This window comes from Ictidomys tridecemlineatus, chromosome 9, assembly GCF_052094955.1.
Source record: "Ictidomys tridecemlineatus isolate mIctTri1 chromosome 9, mIctTri1.hap1, whole genome shotgun sequence".
Classification (NCBI taxonomy): Eukaryota; Metazoa; Chordata; class Mammalia; order Rodentia; family Sciuridae; genus Ictidomys; species Ictidomys tridecemlineatus.
The window spans coordinates 56513226-56537784 of record NC_135485.1 but is presented as its reverse complement, the minus strand read 5'-3'; the positions used below and the strand labels follow the sequence as shown (position 1 = coordinate 56537784).

The following is a 24559-nucleotide window of genomic DNA, read 5'->3' as shown; positions in this document are numbered from 1 at the left end:
TTTGGAAAACATCTCCTTTACTAGGGTTAACCCCCAGTTCTCTGAGTCTCTACCTCAGATGGCTACCACCACTCCCCCCACCCCACCTTGGAAGTCCTCTCCTTTTTCATCAAGCAAGTCTTGCCTTTCAGTCTTGAGTGCTTGTCATGGCCTAAGAAGGAGGGATGCAGAGATGATTAAGACATGGCTTAGTGCTGGGAAAACACAGCTGAACTTGCAACTCATTAGCCATTAGTAATTAGCCTTTGACTCTTATCATCCATTAGCAAAGCTGTTTGGTGCAGCTGTCACTGTCTCCTCTTTGTTTTCATTGGTGGCTCTCTCTTCCTGATTGTCATTTCCCTGCCTGGCTCCTTTCATGTAACTGTTCCCTGAAAGCTTACCATCTAGGAAGGAAGCTCTATTCTGGGACTTTGGAGATGCCTGAGTCAACTAAAGAGACCCAAATCTCCATCCTCAGGAAGCTTAGATCCTAGCTGGCGGGAGACACAAAATATAAGTGACCAATATGAATAATATGGTGGATGGTAATAAAGGTGGTGGAAAAGAATTAAAGCAAGGAAGGGGGTTGAGGAATTCCAAATGGGAGGGAGGGATTGTGATTTTGAATATGGTGACCAGGGAAGGTGTCACGAAGATGTTATTTGAGTGGACATAGAGGAGATGGAGGGATGAGCCACATGGATATCTGAGATACATCCTACAGACAGAGGAAGCAACAGGAGCAAAGGCCTGAGCCAGGGGCAGACAACACATCTGTGTCACAACTCAAGATCCTATTGATTTCATCTCCAAAATCACAATGATAGACACATATCCAAACATTATTTTTAAAATCCTCTTGCCATAGTATGGGTTTTTTTTTAAGCTATTACATTTACACTGATGTTTAAATAATCAAATTTACTCTGAAAAGTAAAATTGTTTACTTTAAAAAAAATTATCTGCCAGATTCCATACTATGGGCAGACAGTTATCACAGAGGGGTCTGCACACTGGCCCATCTACCTATCTGTAAACAACTCCCGAGTCACGTGGTGACCAGTGAATGTGTGTGGTTTAATAGATGCCCATGGCTTCCCCTTCCCCAAACATGTTTCTTTATAATTTGAAATAAATATTCACCCCATACTTCCCTACCCAGAATCATTCTCTCATCCAATAAGTGTTTAAAGGAATTATGAAATGTCAGGTAGTTCCAGGGATTTGTACTGATCTAGTGGAGACACTGGCAGAGAATGCATGGGTTCAAGAACAGGGAAGTAAGTGGAACCAAGGAGGCCTGTGCAGTAAGGAGCTCCTTGTGGAGAGGTGTGAGGAGGCTCCCAGAAGAGGTTTCCAGACAATTTGGAATCAGACAGATCAAAGGGGTGAATCAAATACCTCTGACAGATGGGACAGCATGTCCGTAGTTACAGAGGCATGAAACAACAGGGCTGTTTTCTGGGAAACTCAGCAGCACAGTGGCCGTTAAGAGTGTTAGGAGATGAGGATGAAGCAGGGGAATCCAGAGCGTGCACTCTGGGCCAGCAGCATTGGCATCCCCTGTGTGCTGGTTAGACATGCAGATGCATGGGCCTTGCCTGAATCTACTGAATTGGAGTCTAGGGAGAGAAGACTCAGGAAACTGTGTTGTCTCATAAGGTCTCCCCCTAATTCTCAGGTACAAAAAACCTTGAGAGCTATTGAATTTGAAAATTAAACTACATCTACAGAACTCCAAAAGCTGATCTGAGAAAAGCCTGTGGATAACACGTTCTAGAAGATCTTAGTTTTTGTGGCTGGCTGGGCCTACTTTCTAAGCACAGCAACCATCAGAAGGAATCAGTTGTATGAAATGTAATCACTATAAGGCATAAAGCAAAACAGGTGACTTTTCACAAAAATGCCTTAAAGGCCAGGCCCTGTTGTGTCTATAAATCAGGATCACATTTATTTTTGTGAAGGGAACAGCTGTGCTGTCTGTCTGGGTTACCGGCATACCTAATTATAGCAGGGTCCACTTCTCTGGCCACGGCAGACTTAGTCTGTTGCACAGGGAGATTATCTTGTGGACAAACACTTTTGAACCAACTTCAACAAAATGGACTTACCTCATTCTTTAATCATGGCTAATTAAAGACACCCTTCTGGAACAGATAGGCAGGAACTTTGCTTTCTTTTAAAGTTGCAAACAAGCCCTAGAATAAACACTTCCCAGAGAACGTTTCTATTTATGAACATATAACATGAATGCAACTGCGCAGGCATTTCAGAACCTCCCCTCTGCCAAAGTGGAACATGGAAGCCCGCCACGCCAATACACAATTAGAAAACTGGGCTGCTGTGCCATCTTCCTCCTCCTCCTCTCCCCATCTTTGAAATCCTGACACCTACTGAATGCAAATGACAAGGATGGGATTGTTCTTCCAAACCCATGGGCCGCAACTAGCAGCCTCTGTCTCATAGAGCACCTGTGTGCCAAGTGGTTCTGACAGCAGTTGCTGCGCTAAAACGTCAGGCAGCCTTTCCGCCACTCACATCACTCGGGGCACTAAACAATTCTGAGTTATATATTGTCATTGTGCTAGTGCCATTTTTATAGACAAAGAAACTGGGCACAGAGTGATTAAGACCCCAGGGTTCATGCTATGGTCTTTCCATGTTCTCTACATCCATTTCTTCCTTTCACCTCAAAACAACCTTGAAAGAGATATACTATTAGCTCTATTTTTGTACTTTGTAAAAATCGAGGATGGGGGGGATGATAATTTGACCAAGGCTACCTAAGGAATCAGTAGGAAGGTCAGTGCAGCACTGAACTTGACTTCAAAGCTCACTTTCCTCCGTCTACACCATACTGCTATTGGCTAAAAGAGGGATCACGGGCACAGGAGGGCTCTGGTAGGTTTAGGGCAGTTCAATTTTATAAGCCACATCCTAAAGTGGCTCAGGCTATAAAAAGATACAGTTCTCCTGGCAGGGGACACTGGAACAAAACCAGAGGTCTAAGGTCCCTGGAGAACAGGAGTGTGAAAATCATGGTTAATGAGTCTACCAAAGCCTTTGGAAGAAATGAGATGGGGAGAAAGGTAAAAGGACTGAGCCACGGTTGGCAGGCCCTGCAAAGAGCATGGTTCTGGTGGTGAGGCCACCTTTTCCAGTGGCCTCTCCCCTTGCATTTTCAGGGACATTGGCTGGGTCAGGGCCATAGCCCATGGTTGTAGCCAGAAGCTAATGTGTTCCCTTATGACTGTGATCTCAGTCACTGGTTGCTCCGGCCAAGTGAGCTAAAAGACCACAGATAATAGAACCCTTGTCATGTTATTTTCCTCAGAATTCTGGGAGGATAGAAAAAGAATAGACTTTCAGCCAAGGTAAAGCCTAACCCTGTGCACACTTGCACACGCATGAGCGCGCGCACCCCCACCACAACCACATACAGTACATATGCATCAATGAAGCCAACTATATTTTTGATGAATGCTTAGTGGGGTTTTCCAAGAATCTGACAAAATAACACTTGAAAGGGGTTTAGCCTAGCCTTAAGATTCATGAGAACTATTAACCTCCCTATGTTATCATTTTGCCAAATTAATTAACAGAGGCACAGAAAGGGGGTTTCCTTAGGGGGTTTTCAAACCAGGGGTGTGATTATCCATCCTTAAGTTTATAGTGACACACTTAAGTAGTACAATAGATAAATAGCAACCTTATATTTAAACCATGTGGACCTTTCTATTTTTAGGAGAGAGAACCTACATGGGGGAAAGAAACAATGATTAATTCAATGATTCAATGAGGGACTGGGGTTGTGGTTAGTAGTATGTGTGAGGCACTGGGTTCAATTCTCAGCACCACATAAAAATGATTAAATAAAAAGGAATGTGTCCATCTACAACTGAATATATGAATACATATGTACACATATATATATATATATTTTTCAATAAATTTATCTGGCTTTAGGGCCTTGGGGAAAGATAGTTTAAAATAACATTTTTATGTAATTTTAATCAGCCATCATTAGAACAGGTTTGTAATGGCCTGCTAATAACATTTCCTAAGTACAGTAAGTTTTATGATGGCAGGACTGTGTCTCATCAGTCAAGTGGTCAGTGTTTAAAGAAATGCTGATGCTCAACATCTATCTGTCTGTCTGTGTCTGTCTGTCTGTCTATCTATCTATGCTTATGGTACCTCCCTGTTTACTGTTATGATATTGATGGTGATGATGATGTTGGTGGCAGTGCTACATACTTGGGAAAAATATCCATTATTCTCTCAATAATGCTACCTTATTTCACAGGAGAGGGAAATGAGGATTAGTGACTCACTGTAACATGGTCAGGCCACACTGCTAGAAAGTGGTAGAGCTGGTATTCAAACTAAAGTCTCCCTGCTTCTGGAGTTTGAATCTTTATCACTGTTCCAGACTGCCTGCCTATAGCCAGTATTGGATTGCTATGGAAAATTTGAATTCTTGCCTCAAGTCAAGAGAACACATTTTTGTAGGGGGAAAGAAACTATAAACCAGCCAACAAATAAATGAAAAAGAAAACATAATAGTAGACATTGATAACAGTCAGGATGAAAGTAATAAAGATACCATGAGAATAAATAACAGCCAGGTGTGGTGGTGCTTGCCTGTAATCCCAGTGGCTCAGGAGGCTGAGACAGGAGAACCACAAGTTCAAAGCCAGCCTCAGCAATGTCAAGGCCACTAAGCAACTCAGTGAGACCCTGTCTCACATAAAATACAAAATAGGGCTGGGGGTATGGCTCAGTGGTTGAATGCTCCTGAGTTCAATCCCTGGTATCATGCCCCCCTCCAAAAAAAATAACAGAGGCATCAAACTGGAAAGAAGTCTGTCAGAGATTCAAGTCGACATTTGCCATGTGAGAAAGAGCTGGAAGCAAAGCAGTTCAGGGTGGGGGTTAGGGAGCGCCAAGGGCCTGGGAAGGCAAGAACCCAGTGAGTCCTAAGAATTGAAAGGGAGCCACTCTGCAGAGCTCAGTGGTCTGGAGGGAGGCAGAGGTGTGCTGAGCCAGACCAGGTAGGCAGGGGAAGATCTGTGACTGACCTCTAGGGCCATTGTGAGAGTTGAAATTCAATTCTGAATGCAGAAGGGAGCCACCGCTGGGGGATTTTAAGGGAAGGAGTGATGTGTTAGAGCAGCTTCCATAAAGATGGTACCTGCGGCTGGGAGGGGAATGTGTTGGAGGTCACTGAGTGGCTGTGTTCACCATGGCAAAACATGTCCTTCTGTCCCTTGTTACAGGCACTGAACAGACTGGCAAATAAGATTGCCACTTGCCATCTGGTGTTTTACAGCTGGAAGGGCACTCAGAGAGTGTGAATAATGTGGATTTGAGACTTTCTGATTTCACAGAGCAATAGAAAAAATGGTGGATTCACACTACAGCAGCTTTCAGTTAGAGATGGAAAGTAAAATCTCAGCTGTCATTGAGGATCATCTTCATTTTCTGGAAGAAAACTCTTTTTAGAACTAAAAATGTAAGGACATAATCTTAGAGAAACAAAAAAGGCCAGTTTTTGGGGGGTGTACCAGGGATTGAACTCAAGGGCACTTGACCGCTGAGCCACATCCCCAGCCCTATTTTATATTTTATTTAGAGACAAGGTCTCACTGAGTTACTCAGTGCCTTACTTTTGCTAAAGCTGGCTTTGAACTCATGATCCTCCTGCCTCAGCCTCCCGAGCTGCTGGGATTACCAGTGTGCGACGGAAAATGCTACACTTTCATTTTCCACATTTTGCTCTAAAACCAGTGAACACCTCATTAACAGTTCAGGTACAAATCCACAGATGAGCGTGTGGAGCATCATATTTAGGAACCACTGATCCCACTCCTGCAGCATGTAGCTCCCCTAGGGTGGTGACAAGGTTGAAAGGCAGAGACTGCAGGTTCATCTCATCCCATGACACCATCAGGCTGCATATTTCAGCTTATTAGCTTTGCTTTGCCAAGTTTCAGACACTGGACTGACTGCTCTTGACTAGTGTGGGATACACCGACCACATTTATCTCTCTGCCTGTGTTTCTTAGCACTATGACATGAATTAAGAAAAAAGACCTCCGTGAAACAGTTCTTGGCCTGGAGCCCCACAATATGGAATCATCTTTTTAAAGAGGATTGAGGTGTATCTCACCTGATCTTCAGATACGCTGCCACCCCAAACACCAACAACACCACGGCAATGACGGTCACTGTAATGGCGGCAATGCTGCCTGCAAAGGAGGAAAGGCAGAGAACAGAAAATAAAGGGGAGAACATGATGACCACAGTGGCTAATACCCACTTTCACCTGATCCCATTTTTCCTCTCTCATACCCACCCTTACCTGACTCCATTTTTCCTTTGGAAGAGAAAAGAGTTATTTACTTGAATCATTCTGCAGGGAAGTCAGAACTAGGACAAAACCCAGGATCTTTATTTTTTTTTCAGTTGTAATGGACAAAATACCTTTATTTCTGTTTATTTATTTTTATGTGGTGCCGAGGATTAGACCCAGTGCCTCACACATGCTAGGCAAGTGCACTACCACTGAGCTACAACCCCAGCCCCCAAAACTCGAGATCTTAATTCTGTTACTAGAATACTTTTTTTTTATACCAACTGAAGTTTGGTAAATGGTCTATATTATTTTGGTATTTATTAAGAACTTCTGGTTAGCTTGGAATTCAGAGAACAGTATACAGCTATATTTGATTATTTTTTTAAGAATGACGGTGGTCAGCTACCGCTGTTGTTGTTCACAGGGACAGTGAATTTTAAATCCCTTGATGTCTTCTTTTATAGGCTCTGGCTCATCTTCCATCATTTTTGAGATATTGGAAGATAGGATGTTTTCTTCAAGGGTCACTACAAGTAATCTGATTGTTTCTTTAAATAAACCAAAACCATGAAGTTATATTTTTAGTGTCCACTTTAAAAGGGTCACTTTGATATGAGATGCACCCATTTGAATGATGCCAGCATATCAAAATGTTTTGCAGAACTTCCTTTTGGGAAGGGTGTCCAGCTTTCAGCCTTAAACAGTAAATTTGAATAAAGTCCAGTTTGGTGGACAAAATAAGGTCAAGCCTAGTAAGTAACACAATTTTTGGTTGTTGTTTGTTTAGGTAACTAGATACAATTATAAAGTAACATGAATGCTTTATTCTGTAGTTTGAAATCTGGTTCCAAAATCAACTATTAAAAAAAATCCTCTGAGCACATTGCCTTGTAAGAATAACCATACTGCCTCTGAATACTACTCCAGAGCACAATACCCCTTTTGTGTGAGCTTTGACCTAATGTATAAACTGCAGTTTTATTCCACCTTAGAAATGCCAAGAATCAGGCTCTTGTCCCTAATACTTCAAGTAACAGTTTGGCATTAAAGCTAGTGTTAGGGACCCACTGATTATTTCAGTCCACTGGGAAATCATTTAATACTTCAACCAATGAATGGGAGCATAAGAGATTTGGAGTCGGACATGTGGATTGATGTGTGGTCCAACCATAATTAGCTGTGTGACCATAACTGTTTACTTAACCCTACCTGCTTTTGCATTACTCACCTGCATGAAGAGAGAAATGAGAGTGTTCTACTTACCTCACATAGCTTTAAGGGGATTGAATGAGATGTCACAACTATCCAAATGCACAATCCCAAGCCAACTCCTGACTCTCACGTATTAGGTCTCAAAAGTGGTGGCACTCCTCCTCATTTCTGGAGATTTATCATTCTAGGTTGTTTTTCCATCCATCCTTTTATTTTTTTCCCCTGATATGAATGGCTTTTATTTATCGTTCTTTTCATTATCCCTTCCACCAAAAGATTTAGCGCATAGTTAAGAAGCAAAGCTACTTATTAGCACTTTTGATGGAAGAAGGAAGCTTTTGATGGAAGAAGGCTATATCAGGCACCCATATTTTCAGTGGTTCATAATTTATTAAGGAGAACCAAAGGGGATCATTGCTAACATAAAGCCAAAGACTAGCTCTTGATGTCTCTATGGAGACTGACCACATTCAACCATTGCAATGAGTAATACACTTCTGGACACTCATGTATTTATTTCTTTGCTCCTGAAGTCTTTTTGAGTTAAATTAGTATAATTATCAGTATAATTCTCTTTCTCTTTTTATTATGTAAAAAAAATAATGGCACTGAATGCTCAGCTGTGCAGATGGGGTCAAGTAGAGAAAGTCTGAGGTCGGATCCTTTTATGAAACCTCCATTCCTACTTTGTGAGGCGGCTCTTAGCTTCTTGGCTTCCAAACTGTGCTGAAATCGGAACAATTCAAAGTTCACTGAAGCCTCATAACAGCCCTTTTAAGAGCTTGTGAAAGGATTATAACCACAAGGTAAAGTAATGGGGGTATTTTAAGATTGAAAAAGATACAGTCATTGCAATTAGGAGCAGTAAAGAAATTGACCTTTTAATTTCTCCCTTTTAGAAAAAGGGAGAAGAGAAGGAATACAGTTGATTTGCCTATAAGACTTTTCTTTCTTGCCCCAGGGATAGTTTCATACAGGAAATCTTGGGGTTGACCTTTTTCAAAGTTTCTTCCCTAACTCTATGCAGTTGGGTCTCCTCCAACTCTTGAGATTTACTGGATTTATTTATATACCACTTCTAACTAAAGATAAATCGGGCAGTTTCTAACTCCAGCACTGTTCTTTTTTTGTTGTTGTTGAGACAGCAAGTGATAAAGTGACCTGCTTCTCCTTCATGTGACAGGGGACTCTTTAACTCTGGGTGTAACCTGTCTTTCAAATGGGGCTCAGCAAGGCTACCCTTCCTTGTCCATAGAGGACATCATCGAGTATGAACAGAGCTGGAAATTGCAAGTAACTGCCAACCTGATAAGCACTTGGGGGCAGCTGGACAAAGGGACACTTCTGAGAGTTGATATCAAGCTAAAAGGTCTGAGGTAAAATAGTTCAAATATTTGGACTTCTTTTTTAAGTATTCTGCCATCCACTGGCTTGCCTGAGAGGGTGCTAGCCGTGGGAGCCAGAATCTTCTGGAAGTAGACCTTTGCCAGCCCTGAGTCTAGAAGATCCTGTGTCCTGAACTTGCTCCCAGTTCCTCAGCAGCTGATGCCTCAGAAGTTTCTGGTAACCTCAGCTCTGGGAAGTTCCACACCTGAGGGCTTCATGATTTGAGCATAAGAGGGTTGCTGAGCCAAGATTAGCAATGGTAACTGAAAAGGCTTTATTTCCTCCTTGTGAAAACAAATGTCATTTCCCCTGAGTTTTGTTTAAACTAATCTGGAATTCCCCTTGTCCTCCTCCTCTCTCTCTTTTCAAGGTGTGGCAAGGATAAGAAAAATGAAGATAGTGTGGCTGGAGGCAGGGGAGGCTTTGCCCCAAGAGGAAGGTGTTGAGTCCTTGGTGGGCTGTGTCCTGGGAGTGGAAGGATGGGACAGGTGGCTGGCGTTTCAGTTCTTCCTCATTGGGGTTTGTGAGTTACAGGCTGGATGTGACTCATGGTACACAGCTCTGGAATGAGCAGAAACTAACAGAGAATTGGAGACACTTTTCTTTCTATTTTATAAGCCAAGATACAGGAATATTACACGGTGCTAGAACATTCCATTGTGCCAACATGTTCTGCCTCACTGAAGAGCTGTTAAAGATCCATAAACCAAAGCCTCCTTGAATTTTGTGCTTCCTGGAAGCCTGGCATCTCTCTATGTGCCTTTCTGCCACTTTCCAAATGGCTTAGAACAAGAATAAATGGGCTCAAGAATAACCATAGCTGCTTACATGTTACAGGTGATTACTTTGGACTGGCACTGTGCCAAAAGCTTTACAGCTCTTCCCTTGTTTAATATTCTTTATGAGATGAGGGGACTTATTCCCATTTTATAGATGAGGAAGTTAAGGGCCAGGGAGTTTAGAATGTGATTGAGGTTTTCCATCTGGTAAATGATTGATCTAGCAACTGAACCCAGCCCTACACATCCAGCTTTTGCATTTTAAACATCAGCACACTTCCCTCCTCTGGCCCTTCCTCAGCTTGTTAGCTCTTAGTCTTACTTCAAGACCTAATTATCAATGCTTCTGAGACGGTATTCTCTTACCCTCCCAAGCAAGCGACAGAGCTGCTGTGTTCTCCAGCCTGTTTCCTTCTTCATCCATCTTGTGGCTCTTTCCATCTATTTGTATGCTGTTAGAACCAGGCACAGTGTCTATATAACGTCTTTTATTTAATATTAAACAAATGAATGTATTGGTGGGAAAAAGCGATAACTGGAACTTTTCTGACCCCAGTCACTGTGCTAAGAAAGTTCTCAAGCAGCAGGCTCTCTACCTGTTCATTTTGGAATCCTCTGTTCCAGGTCTAGTCTGAGTCTTTAGTCCTGTGATTATATCTGTGGTTCTACCATATCAGTCCCTTCCCCTCCATTCCTGCGAGTCCCCAGGGATGAATGGAGGAGTATTAATTTAGGAATATCCGAGTGGAGTCTGATGGTACCCAGGAAGCCACCCCAGCAATCTCCAAGAAGGCCTTGCTACTAGTCAGATCCAGTCAAGCACTACACTGAGGCACTGCTGGGATAAGCTGCAGGATCATCTTAAGGAGCCTCCCTCCCCATGTCTACAACTCACCCAATGACAGGTATGCCTTCTCTTTATCACACCCTCAGAGAGACTCTGCTCCTGTCCACTCAGTATCCCCCCACACTCACTGAATGTGCTCTGTGGTCTTTAGGGGCTTAGCAGTATTCCCAAGTTCCTCTGCGGACTCTTCTCATTGAGGGATTTCTTCCCTGCCCTCACCTTTAAACATGAAAGTAATATTGCATCTGAACTCTTTAGCAGAAATGCTTGCAATAATATCCAAAATGAATACATTGGGATGTTCTGGGGGTGAAGCTAAACAGCCTGTGAAAGAAAGAACATAATAGACTCTTTTTTTTTTTAAGCTGTTGCTCTTTCTGTGAGAGCTGGGAGCAGAGGAGGTGCTGGTAGAGTTTCCAGGGCGAATAAAAGGTGTGTGCCTTACTCTTGCCCATAGTTCCTAGTCCTGACCTGCATGCTTCTGGTGAATTCAGCAGTCTGTGTACCTAGAACATGCACACCAGCGCTTGACCAAGGTCGTGGGTGCGTGTGCACGTCTCTGTGATCTATTTTGAGAAGAGTGTTGAACACACCTCTTGACTGTTCATCACTATTCTTGCTCTTTTCTTCCTTATTCCTGGTCCAGATATTCAGGGAAAAAAAAATAGAGAAGAGGAGCAGGTGACCATTTCAGAGTGTGCAGAGGCTCTTTCAGTCAAGGTCACCAAGAGAAAAGGAACATTTGTCTCAAAGGAATTCTTTCCCTTTCAAAGTCTGTCTGTCAATATGCTGGAGGATGTGACTAGTAAGGAAAGGGGTTTGATAGACTGTGTGTGTGCCTGAATCTCTATTTATTATGCAGAGGCTTTTCCCTCTTTAAGACAATACTGTCCTTCCTTCCAAGAATGACAATGATAATAACAGTAATAATCAACAAGAAATCTCTATTTCTCACCATACACTCAACTCAAGTGGATCGAGGCCTAGGAACTGAACCAGAGACCTTGCGCCTAATGGAAGAAAAAGTAGGACCAAATATCCATCATGTCGTTTTAGGCCCCAACTTTCTTCATAAAACTCCTGTAGCACAAGAATTAAAACCAAGAATCAATAAACGGGATGGATTCAAACTGAAAAGCTTCTTTTCAGCAAAAGAAATAATCTGTGAGGTGAATGGAGAGCCTACAGGACGGGAGTAGATCTTTACCACAAGCACATCAGATAGAGCACTGATCTCTAGGGTACATAAAGCACTCAAAAACCTTAACACTAAAAAAAAAAAAAAAAAAAAAAAAAAAAATCTAGTCACTAAATGGGCCAAGGAACTGAACAGGCACTTCTCAGAAAATGATATACAATCAATCAACAAACATATGAAAAATGTTCAACATCTCTAGCAATTAGAGAAATGCAAAACTACTCTAAGATTTCATCTCACTCCAGTCAGAATGGTAGCTATTATGAAGACAATAACAATAAGTGTTGGCAAGGATATGAGGAAAAAGGTACACTCATAAATTGCTGGTGGGTGTGCAAATTGGTGCAGCCAACATGGAAAGCAGTATGGAGACTCCTTGGAAAACTGGGAATGGAACCACATTTGACCGAGCTATTCCTCTTCTCGGACTAGACCCAAAGGACCTAAAAACAGCATACTACAGGGACACAGCCACATCAATGTTTATAGCAGCACAATTCACAATAGCTAAATTATGGAACCAACCTAGATGCCTTTCAGTAGATGAATGGATAGGGAAACTTTGGTATATATACACAATGGAACATTACTCAGCAATAAAAGAAAATAAAATCATGACATTTTCAGGTAAATGGATAAAGTTGGAGAATATAATGCTAAGTGAAGAAAGCCAATCCCAACAAAACAAAAGCTGAATGTTTTCTTTGATATGAGGATGCAGACTCATAATGGTGATTAGTGGTGGGGGGGGGATGGATGGAATGGAGGAACTTCAGATAGGGCAGGGGGTGGGAGGGGAAAGGAGGGAGCAATAGGGTAGGAATGATGGTGGAATGAGTTAGACATCATTACCCTAAATACATGAATAAGACATGAATGGTGTGCAAATATTCTGTGTACAATCAGTGTCTTGAAAAATTGTGTTCTATATGTATAATATGAAATGAATTATATTCTGCCATCATGTACAATAAATCAGAATATATAAAATATATATATTAAAAATATAAGGGTATTAAAAGAATAACAATAGCAACTAATGTTTTCTTGTTGCTTACTCTACGCAGGGATTTTCTATGGGCTTCATGTAATCTAACTCATTTAAATCTCCCAAGCACTGAAGTGTTCTCCTTACAGAATCCTGCTCTCCCCATTTTACAGCTGAGGAAACTGAGGCACGGAAATGGGAAGGGTCAAACTACACAGCTGGTACTTAGAAGGGCAGGTGTGCTAGCTTAGAGTCTGTGCTGCTGCCCACTGGGCTCTCCCACTCCTTTGGGCTTTAGTGCTTGATCCAGGTGCACTTTCAGATAAAACCGCAGCTCTGGTCATCCTGTCTGCTTTTCGTTGGATGTTCAGGAGTCAGGGCCTGAGTGGTGGTTGGGGTCCTCTTGTAGGAACTACTGAAGGTGGGTCAGAGCTGAACAATTGAAGTTCATTGAGAAGAGGACTAATTAGAACCAGACAGAAGTCACAGAACAACCACCTAAACAAGGTCCACGTCATTTGTTTCTAGAACGTATTGTGGCCTGAAAGAGCTGTGTAGAGTGCTGACAGATGCAGTTCAGTCATTCCTTGGTTCTACAAGCGATTGGTTCTAAAACTTCCTGTGGATACCCACACCCAAGGATGCTAAAGTCCCTTATTAAAAATACGGCATGGTATTTACATACAACTATTTATATGCTTTAAATAATCTTTGGATTACTTATAATATCCAATGCCTTATAAATGCTATACAAATTCTTGTAGTACTGTTTTATTTGGGAAATAATAACAGAAAAATATCTGTACATATTTTGATGAGAGATGAGATAATACAGAGGACTAAGTAACTCAGGATATATGGTAACTGATGGTGATGGTGATGGTGATGGTGATGGTGATGGTGTGTGTGTGTGTGTGTGTGTGTGTGTTTCTCCCCAGTCATAAGACTGGGGAGAAAAGGTGAAAAAAGAAAACTTTAGTTCTCAAATACTATCACCTAGGCAAATACTGATTTTTCTATTATTGAAGGTGCTTTGACTTTTGGCCTTGGGTTCTGCTTGAACTTCACTTCTGTTCTTCCTCGTTCTCTATTCCAAGCCAAGGGAAGCTAAATTTGTCTCCTCCTCTTTATACCTAGTCAATCCCACAATCCCATTCTGAATGAGCTCATGGGCTCCTCTTGAGCTTGGACAGCATGGGATACAGAGAATAACAGGCCACAGCTCTGAGGTTTCCCTACCCCAATGCAGTGACAAGAATCAGACCCTGGGAGCCAAATAGGAGAATGTAGGATTGGATGGAAAGACAGAAAGGAAGGTAAGTAGAGACATGGGTAGCACCAAACTGTATTTCTATTGGTAATGGGAGTAAAGCTGAGGGTGTATTAAAACTGGAGCAGTCTTGGGAAGAGATAGGAGTGAATTGTTCAGACAGCAACGAAGGCTCCAGTGGGAAGCAGCTAGGAGAAGAAACACCTAATGTTTCTGGGCTTGAAGCATCAGCACTGGGCATGGAAACAGAAACACCTTGACAGGAGTCCTTATCTTAAAAATGGGCTAAGCCCTGCCCTTTCCAGTTCCTAGGGATACTGGGAGGAGCAGATGAGATGGAGTGCTTTGTGAACTAGCACAAATGTTGATTGTAGGGTGGAGGCCTGTTGACATATTTGTATAGCTCAGCCTCTTTACTTTATGGATTAACAGAATGAAATACAGAAGGAATGACTTAGTGACTTTCCAAAGTTCACATGTTTTACAGAAATGACAGAGTTAGAACCAAAGTCTACATAAGAAGGTATCAAGGAAATGAATAGGGAGCATGAAAAGGGTTGGGTCTTCAGATCCAAGTCACAGGGAACTCTGAGAGCCAATCATTGTGTTGGGTCTTGACAGTATGGGGAGCGGGATCTATGGATGTGATGTGGGGAGAGAGTTGCACCATTTTTTTTTTCAGAAACTTCTATAGTATAACCATCTCTGAGAGATCATTCCTGATGATAGATGATCGCTGCTACTTTGAGTCTTCTTTTTCTAGATTTTTGCTTTTACTCTGTATGGCACAATTTAGTGAATTTATTCTAGAATACAACTGATACTGACATCTGTAGCTGTTGGTAGTTACGCATACCATGCATACAAGATAGAGATGTATGAAATACACTGTTAAACTAATGATTTCATGTGAACACATTTGGCCTGCTTTCCAGATTGGAAGTCCCTGAAAGCTACGAATACCAAATTATGCTTCTTTATTTATCCAGGCTCAAAATAAGTAATTCATAAAAAAACCAATGTCTTCTGAAATGCAGCTATTTTTAAAAATTGAACTTTATTAGTAGCTATGATGTAAGGGAAAAAAAGCTTCTTTTGAAGCATATAGCTTGCAAATCAAATATGCTACAGAAGTGTTTTTAATTAACATAACCTAAGCCTGTCTCTCTCTATTTTATTTTTTAGTTATAGGTGGACACAATATCTTCATTTCACCTTCATGTGGAGTTGAGGCTCAAACCCAGCACCCCATATGTGCTAGATGAGCACTCTACCACTGAGCCACAACCCCAGAGCCTAAGCTTGTCTCTTTAAATTAGACCAAAAAAGTCTTCCCTAAAACTCTTTAAATCATTAAAAACCATTTAGTTATTTCTTCCCACAGAATGTAAGAGGTAAACTTTATCAATTAGCCAAATGTTATTACAATTGGAATCTTTTGCTTCATGTTTCTACTCTGACTAGAAACCAGTTAGTGGGAAAGATTGGTTAGTGGGCAAAATTGGGATCCAAACTTTGGGCTAGGATCAATATCTGGTTCTATTTCATGTAACCAGAAGACCTAGTTTGGAGACTGGCTTTAGTTTTATCTAAAAAGCACTTGGCTTACTTAAAGTTCATGATGCAGAATAGAAATATTAATCTTGGTTAAGATAATGAAAGATGTGCACTCAAGAAGCCAAGTGCTTACCTCCTCTTCCTTCATATCCCTCTCTTGAGGACACATCAGCTGTACTTTAAGGAGTTGGTGGGGAGGGTGTGAAACACAGGTTTGCAACTAATGCAGACCAGGGTACACACAGTCAGGACAGATCTCAGTTACCACGGTTTTTAAAGTTTCCCAACACGAATGAGATCTTTTTCTCACTTGGAACTGATTTTAAGTACCTCTTTAGGTCACCTAGTCTCAGTTCTCCTTTGACATGTGTAATGCAGTCTATATGAGGTTTCCAAGAATGGCAGATGTTCCTCAACCCTTTCTCAAAGCACAGTGACTGTCTTTCATGTTGCACAAGCTGGGTATCCCTCAGCAACTCCTGCTCGGTGGTACCTGGGAGCATTGATCTTACTAGGTTGGCCTGAGGGCTCTCTGCACCAAAACTACAGGGAATTAGAGATGTTAGAGCCAGATTAGGTATCTCAACTCCTCAATCATCTTTTGTGAATGACGCCTGGGGGAGAATAATGTATTACCAAAAGTTTGCCTCTGTCTTGTCATGAGCTGTCATTTATCTCCTCGGATGCCAAGAGAGAAGTTTTTGTCATTGTTACCTCCTTCTCCATCTCTTTATTACTTCAGTGATGAAAATCCTATTACCTCAATGATTACTTCAAAGTCTGACTATAGATAAAGCAATTCTGAGGAAATAAATAAGCCATATTTTTTAAATAAGGATGATATTTTTTTTGGATTGCTCTCCATTTATTATTTCATTATTTTCTACCCATTTTTTTATTGGTTCTTTTTAGTTATACATGACAGTGGAATCCATTTTGATATAATTATATAAGCCATGGAATATATCTTATACTCTAATTAGGACCCCATTCTTTTTTTTTAAAGATTTTTTTAGTTGTAGATGGACACAATATCTTTATCATTTTCTAATTTATTTTTATGTGGTGCTGAGGATCAAACCCAGGGCCTCATGAATCCAAGGCAAGGGTGCTACCGTTGAGCCACAACCCCAGCTGCACCCCCGACCCCATATTCTTGTGTATATGCATGATGGTGGGATTCATTGTGGAGTATTTATATATGTATGCAAGACAGTAATGTCAGATACATTACACTGTCTTTCCAATAAGGATGACTTTTGAGAATCATCCAGTCCATAGGGGAAGGCCCATTTTCTCAGGGGCTAGGCAGCCTTACAAGCAAGACCTTCTACACTGCCTGCTTCTCTTGGTTCAAAGAACATAAGCAAGAAGGAAGGGAGGAACTCTCAGAGGTAGAGTATTTACTCTGTTTGCCAAATAAGGTACAAATGTATTATTTTTATCATGGAATCTGGGTGGGGAGCAGAGAGTTACAGTTTCAGGTCACCTGTCCCAACACTTTCTTGGAAGCAACTTTGATATATTTACTATAGTCCCAAGGACTCGAGGATCTCCTAGGAACTATTAGCTAAATTTAGCCTTGTCCTCATGTAATAATCACAAAGGCCATGTAGGAACCTGCTTTTGGACACTGTAGTTACCAACTTTTAATTTCTCCCAGACTCCGACCCTGAAAGTTTAAGAGATAAAATACTGGAAAGAAAAAAAAAATTCCAAATTCTAATGCAAGTTTTGGGAAGAGTACAATTTATAGGTCTTAATTGTTGACTCTTGGAAGCAGGTGGGGCCTAGACTCAATCCTACTGCTCAGCTTTATTTGCCCCAGGTCCTGCAGACCGTTTTTATTTCCAGCTAGAAATCTCTAGTTGTTCCAACTCTCTAGCCCTTGCCTTTGAATTTCCCAAGTTTTCTGAAAGTGTTACTGTTCCAAACATGAACAGAGTTATTTTTCTCCTTCACACTTTTTGGATTATCCTTTTCTGTATTGTGCTGTTGGCAGGTACTTAAATGGACTTTTATTGCCTAATATGCACAGTAAGTATCCTTTTGGGAGTCTTAAAGTGTTTTACAAACATTCTAAGTTTTCAAGTTAAGAAAATCAAAGTCTAGAGGAGTCAAAACTCTTGCTAATATCCACCTGGGGATTAAGGACCCAACTGTAATAACAATAGCTAACATTTATTTAGTGCTAACTATGTAAGAGGGACTTTATATACTTGTCTAATTTAATCCTAATAAGAATCCTGTAGAACAGGTATAGTATTATACTTGTACCCTCATCTTATAGATTAAGGAAACAAGACACCCAATGATAAATGAACTTGCCCTTTGGCCTCCCAACTAGCAAATGGCTCTGGTGAGATTTGAGCCAGGCAGTCTGACATAGAGCCTGCCTTTGGAATTACTTCACAATTTCTCCAAATGGAAATATGATAAAGTATTTCCGATGCCCATGCTCATGAATTTACTGAGATTTTATGATTTAATGTAAGTTCACCTTCATTTTGAGCCTGTGGTCTATCCCTGAAGGCTATGAGTTTAACCGTGAAAGCAAGATACTACAAAATAAAAGGCCATCTTTTATTGGCCAATATTTTTCTTTCCTGAGAAAGAAGTCATGCTAAGGACAGTATCAATTTAGTATTTTTTAATGTGGTTTCCTGATATACTACTCTTCACTCAATTCTCTGGGGTGGGACTTTTAGACCCTTTTTTTGATAAATTGAGGGCTTGTTGTTGATCTATCCTCACTTCTCTGACCAGTTACCTTGTAACTAAAAAAGGCATGCTTTTTGAGTTGGAAGGTGATGATAAAGTTTTGCTCTGGATATGGAATCAGACACATTCCAATTAATTTTCCCAATGAGCCAATAAGCTGTAGATTCATTGACAACATTAGCTTGTAAGCTAAACCTCTCTTTCTCAGGAAGCATTTCCAAAATCACTTTAGTCATCTATTATTGGTGAAAGTATCTGAAACAGAAAAATTGTTCCAGGGGGACAGAAACTCTACAAATGTAATAAAAGGTGACATTGGTACAATTAAAATGTATGATGGAGTTGTCTTGCTGCTAGATGACAACATAAATGGTAAATAGTTGACTTTATTACCTTGACATATATTTTTCAAAGGGCATTCTGGAAATATTTCAAAAGTAGATGAAGATTTAGGTAGTAAAAGTAAGCCATAGGAGAAATATAAGTACAGAGAAGAAGTCAGAATAATTTTTAACTAAAATAAAACCTGACAGTTGGAGCTCCTTATGGGAGTTTGCTTTGCTTTTGCTAGCTTTATGGTTTAGCATAAGTTCAAAGAATTGGGCAAAAAAGAAAAAAAAAATGTGACTGCAGGCTTATAACAGTAACCATGGCAGCCCATGGGAAAGCCAAAAGTAGGAATCAGAATGATGAGAAGAGAAAGGTGTGATGGGAAATGGGGATCGAGGGGAGAAGCCCAGTGTGGCTGCAGAAATCCCTTGACACTCTCTACAGTGATGAGTGTCAGAGGAGTCTTTGTGTGCATAGTGGGACTCTTCAATTTTTCTTTATTCTCAATTTAAAGGTCAGGATTAATAAGGCTAAGAAAGTAAGTGGGTTTATGACCTTATGCTTGATATTTCATCACCAAAATTCACTCATTTATTGACTGATTGATTTATTGAACATTTTTTGAACACCTACTGAGCTAGACACTCTTAGGTGCTGAGAACACATTTGTGAGCCCAAACAGACAAAGGCCCCATCCTTGAAAAAAAAAGTGAAGGCTGTGAACCAGGAGCCACACTGCTAGGTATATAATCACACACCATGAAGAAGAGATGTGACTGAAGTGTGGCAGTGTATAACAGAGAGGCCAGAGATAGATGGGGAGGCCCACAAGAAACATCCAGAGCAAGTGACGTTTGAGCGGAGATCTGAGGAATGAATCGGAATTAACCAGGCAAAGTGCTGTGTCCTGGGAGGATTTCAGGCAGAAGCATCCCAACAAGTGAAGGCCCTAAGTCAGAGAGCAGCAGGTGGGTGAACTGGAGAGGCAGCAGGCATGGGTGGTGCTGAGAGGGAGAGGCAGGAGTGTGGCTGACCCAGGGTTGGCAGATAGAGGCCAATTAGAGGCTGAGGGCTTCACCCTAACAGCAGGGGATACCCTCAAGGGGCTGGGATGTAGGTGATAGCATGTTATGTATGATCTGATCAGAGTTGTATTTTATCATCATTCTGGCTGCTGTATGGAGAATAAGTCAGATTGGGGAGACCGGTGCAGAGGAGGAGAGGAGGGGCTGGTTAAGGGGTTGATACTGTGGGATTAAGGGAGTTTTGACTTGAGAATGAGCGTAAAAAGAAGTGAATGAGTGTGGTACCTACTAACAATTCAAAATCAATAGACCTAGTAATAGAGAGGAGATAGGAAGTGGAACAGAGAGACCTTGAAAGATGTGTCATTCACTGTAAGAGGCCCAGGCCTGCACATGTATGATAATGCGGTATTTATAAACCGGAGCCTACCGATTATTGCTTTCCGATACATTCTGGACTTTTACATGATCTTCTTACAACTATATTTTATATGAGATCATTGTTTATGCCATGTTTAACTTATTTTTTAATGTTTTTAAATATGATGATCATTAACTCACTAGAATACAATTTTTTTCACTTCTAAACATTTTCTAGGCATACTTTAAAACTATTCTTTCTTCTTTCCTATCATCTTATTCTTTTATCAGATCTATATTTGTCATGAGTGATATGGATGTCTGGTTGAGCAAATGTCCCTCACAGGTACAGAGAGGTGTCTTGATGTCTGTGATGCTCAATGACCTTGATTTAAGGTACTTACTTATTAGCATAGTTCATACTAAATAAATGCTGGAGTTCAACCAGCAATTCAAAGTTCAAAGGATTTCACCAATTCCCACAACTGCATATCCTCTTTGTAATGGAAAATACAGGACTGTATAAGACCAGTGGACACATGGATCTTATGAACAAAAGAAAACATACACTTCGTAGAGAGAAGATTGGATATAATTTTAAAGTTTGCATGTGTCAGAACTGATGACATTTTGAATGTAACTTGATTTGCAATGTCAGCTCATCCTTCAAGCAAGCATTCACTGAGTCCTGAACTATACTCAGAACCACTCAATTTCATTCACGGGATAAAAAGCAAACTGGAGTCATAGTTTCCACACATGAAGAGTTCTCATTTAATAACACAAGATCACCCACATTTAACTCATCACATCTTTCTGCTTCCTTTAAAAGTCAAAGGCTGAAAAATAAAAACCAATCAAAACTAGTTTCTTCTGCTATGGCCACCTGCTTCTCCTCCCATGGAGCAGCTCTACCCCTTAGACCCAGCTGGTGACATCTGACAATATCCCATATAGCTCATTTCCATAGTAATGCTAGGGGCTGTAAGTCCATCCTTGACTTTGTGTCTCTACTGCTTCAGGTAAGATAGGTACAGTGGGGCAAAACAACTTAGCATTAGTGGATCCTAGCCTGTCACTTATCAGAGAATATAAGACATTTAATCTCTTTGGATCTATTCTATCACCTGCAGAATAGACACTACTGAGTTCCCCTCAATGGATGATTCCATGGATCAGATGAAGGGCTCCCTGTTAGGGATAAGCCCAATTTTCAAGTAAGCCCCTTATGAATATAACTTCCATTTCTTCACAGGATAAATGTTGTAGGCAATTGTCATAGTTTGATAAGTCCGAAGGACTTAAAAGATTGCTCTTTTGTTCAGGTTACATCTGAGAGCCCTTAATGTTAGAGTAGTTAAGTGACATAGCCTGTCATCGACAATGACAAATCAGAAAGTAGGTATAAACTGCTCTATGTGTTTTAAGTCCTGAATTGTCTGCCACTTGCCCTAGCTATTTCTCCTGTCAGTTGAAGGCAATTAAGACAAAATCAGGGATTGAACGTTTTATCTCATATGTGGAAGTTAAAGCAAAATACGGCAAGGAAGGAAGTGGGCTAGGGGTGGGGGATTGGATCATAAATATATAGGGAAGATCAGTGGAGTAGAAGGTAGAAAACGAGAGGGAGAGAGGAAGGATGGGAAAGGGGAGGAAATGATGTTATATGCACAAAAATATATCAAAGGGAATTTCAACTTTGTGCCTATGTAAAAAGTACCAATCAAAACTAAATAAATAAAGGAGAGAAAGGAAGATCAGTAGAACAGAGGGAGGAGAACAGGAGGGGTGGAAAAAGTGGGGATTTAAATAAAATTCCTTGTGTGTACTGTTAATAAACCCAACTACTACGTATAACTATAATGATTTAATTTAAAAATATATAGATATATAATTCTTAGCAAGCCCTGACTGAAAGCCTTTGGTGACGATCAGTGACTTGCTGCTTGTAGCTCATTACCTTATCCTACTCTTTCTTCTCTCTATTTTTTTTAAAAAGATGGTAGAATGAGAGGGACATCATTACCTTATCGTACTCCCAATGGTTCTCCAGCACAAGTTGTGAGGTCTTCCTTCCTGCTACATTTGCAATGTCTCCCTCCATGCAGCCTGGGTCTGTCAAACTATGCTACTTTCTATGCTCTATACATGCTACACTGCAAACTCCAGGAGAGAAGTGACTGTATTATTCATGGCTATACTCCTAATACTTAGCCAGATGCTCAGCTCATAGTGAAAGTTCAGTGTTAAAGATAGAGGGTATTTCTCTTTATGGTAAATGTAATAATGATGATAACTGTAACAGAAAAATAGTAGTAACAATAACAGTGAATAGTAGTAAAATATGAATCATTGATTGATTAAGCCACTGCTTAATAGTGAAATTTATTATCTCATCCAAACCTTAGAATAACTCCATCATGCTGATGCTAGCCGTATTCTATCTGACTGATAAAATAGGTTCAGAGAGATTAAACAACTTCCCTGATACTAGCTGATAGATTCTTCAATTCATTGATTCAACAAATGTTATTGAAAGCCTACCATGGGTCAGGCTCTGTTCTAGAAACTGGGGATATAAGTTACATCTTCCTCTTTGTGAACAGGCCACTACTTTCATGGACCTGACAGTCCAGTGATAGAAAACAGGCACACATCTCATAAAGGAGATGAAGTCAGAAAATAGTTAGCAATTAAAAGATAAATAAAATGAGGCAGAGAGACCAACAATGATGGGGTTCCTATTTCAGATAAGGAAGTGAATAAAGGCTTTAAACAGAGTCCTGACAATGAATAGGAGAGAGCCATTAAAGGCCTGGAGAGACAGAATGTTTAAGGCAGGGGCAACAATAAGTGCAAAGGCCCAGGCAGGCGTATTATTTGTATGTTCAATAAACAGAAAGATTGCCAGCGTGTTTGAGAGTGGAAGAAGAGGCCATGCAGGTTCAGATCATGCTGAGCATTGTGGGCACAAAACAGACTTTGCCCTTTACTCTGATTCAGAGGGGAAGCAATTATAGAAGTTATAGCCAAGGAGCAGCAGAATATGATCTGAGCTTTTTATAAAAAAAAGTTTTTATTTACCCCAATGTTATTATTTCAACATGCAACCAATCTAAAAATTATTGTTTCCATTCTTCTTTTAGTACTAGGTCTTGGAAATCCAGTGTGTATTTTACTATTACAGAACATCTCAAATGGGACTGACTACACATTTCATATGTTCAAAAGCTACACCTGGCTATTGGCCGCTGAATTGGCCACACAGGCATCAGCCTAACAAGGCAGCCCTCCCTTCACTTTTGACCTTGTAGAGCTCAGATATGAAGATTGACATGAGCACCAGCCACATCCTTGGAAAAAGAGGTCAAGGTCAGAGGAGCATTTGGATTCTGAATTCTTCCTCTGACTAGGAGGCAGCTGAGGCTGGTTATCAGACAGCAATGCAGAGTTCAGGACAAACATCAAACAGACCCTAAAGTCCTGTGAGTTTTAAAAGGCTCTCTCTGACAAGGCTGTGGTGAGTGGCGAGACCAGTTACAGGAACGATAGAGTAATCCACTTGAGAGATGATGGAAGGGTGAGGAGTGATCAGTGCAGAGCCGATGGGTCAGATGGGGAGTTATGTGAGAAAGAAAGAAAGGAGTCTAGGATCACTGCCAGGGTCTTAGCCTAAGGAACTGAAAGAAAAAAGGGCTAGAGAGAGGGAGGAGCACACTGAAAGGTGAGGAACTCATCTCATATGATTTCAATGATATAAAACAGGGGTAGAATTTTATATCTCAGGGAATCAGCATACAGATGTCATTTAAAGTCACGGACCAAGGTGCAATCAACTCAAGAATGAGTGTGGAGGGAGGAGGAGAGGGAAGGGGACTCTAAGATGGAGAGATCATGGAGGGAAGAAGACAGTGGTGGCCCTGGACTGCTCAACCTGTACGGTGCAGCAGGGTGAGGGGGAGAAGTGAGGCAGAGGTCAGAATAGGTGAAGGACTAAGACAGAACTTGTCCAGGACTTTAGTGGAGGCAGGGCTTTAAAGATGAGGGCAGTCACCATAACAGTCCTGGTCCAAGACTGCTGACAGGTCTGCTGAAACCAGGCCTGAGAATTAACCACCAGAACTGGAAATGTGGAAGGCATTGATTCCTCACCAAGGGCGGTTTCAGTGCTCACAACTGGCAGGGGGCGGGGGTGGTGGGTTCTCTGTAGCATTGTGTGTGCAGAATTGTCATGCCCCTGAGCCTCACCTTCACACACAAGCACAAGAAATACCCTTGCTGAAATCCCCTTTTGCTCTTCTTAAGCCCTAATCCCCTTTATCTCCTGCAGCTCAGCTCCTAGCTCCCTCCACTAGGGAGCCTTCCCCAATCCCTGTAGTCAGGCTTAGCATCCAAAGCATTTGTCTTCCTTCAAAATTATTCATTGGTGACTATGTTCTGGTATTTGTTGAGCAGATGAGTCCTTGGTTAAGAGAAATATGTTGTGTGAACCCACTTGGAATAAGCCAGATGATCCTGCAAAAGTTTAGTCTTACGCTGCCCCTAC

General features: G+C 41.1%; 1 protein-coding gene across 2 annotated transcripts in view; it reads right to left on the bottom strand.

Annotated features, from left to right (window-relative positions):
* Parm1 (prostate androgen-regulated mucin-like protein 1) overlaps positions 1-24559 on the bottom strand; it is a 102060-nt gene that overhangs the window by 8362 nt on the left and 69139 nt on the right. The window contains exon 3 of one of the 2 annotated variants that reach the window (XM_005333236.4): positions 6155-6233. The exons of the other annotated variant lie outside the window; for it this stretch is intronic. Within the exon in view, the coding sequence (XP_005333293.2) occupies positions 6155-6233 (79 nt within the window). The remainder of the gene's footprint in view (positions 1-6154; positions 6234-24559) is intronic. 2 annotated transcript variants of the gene reach the window in all.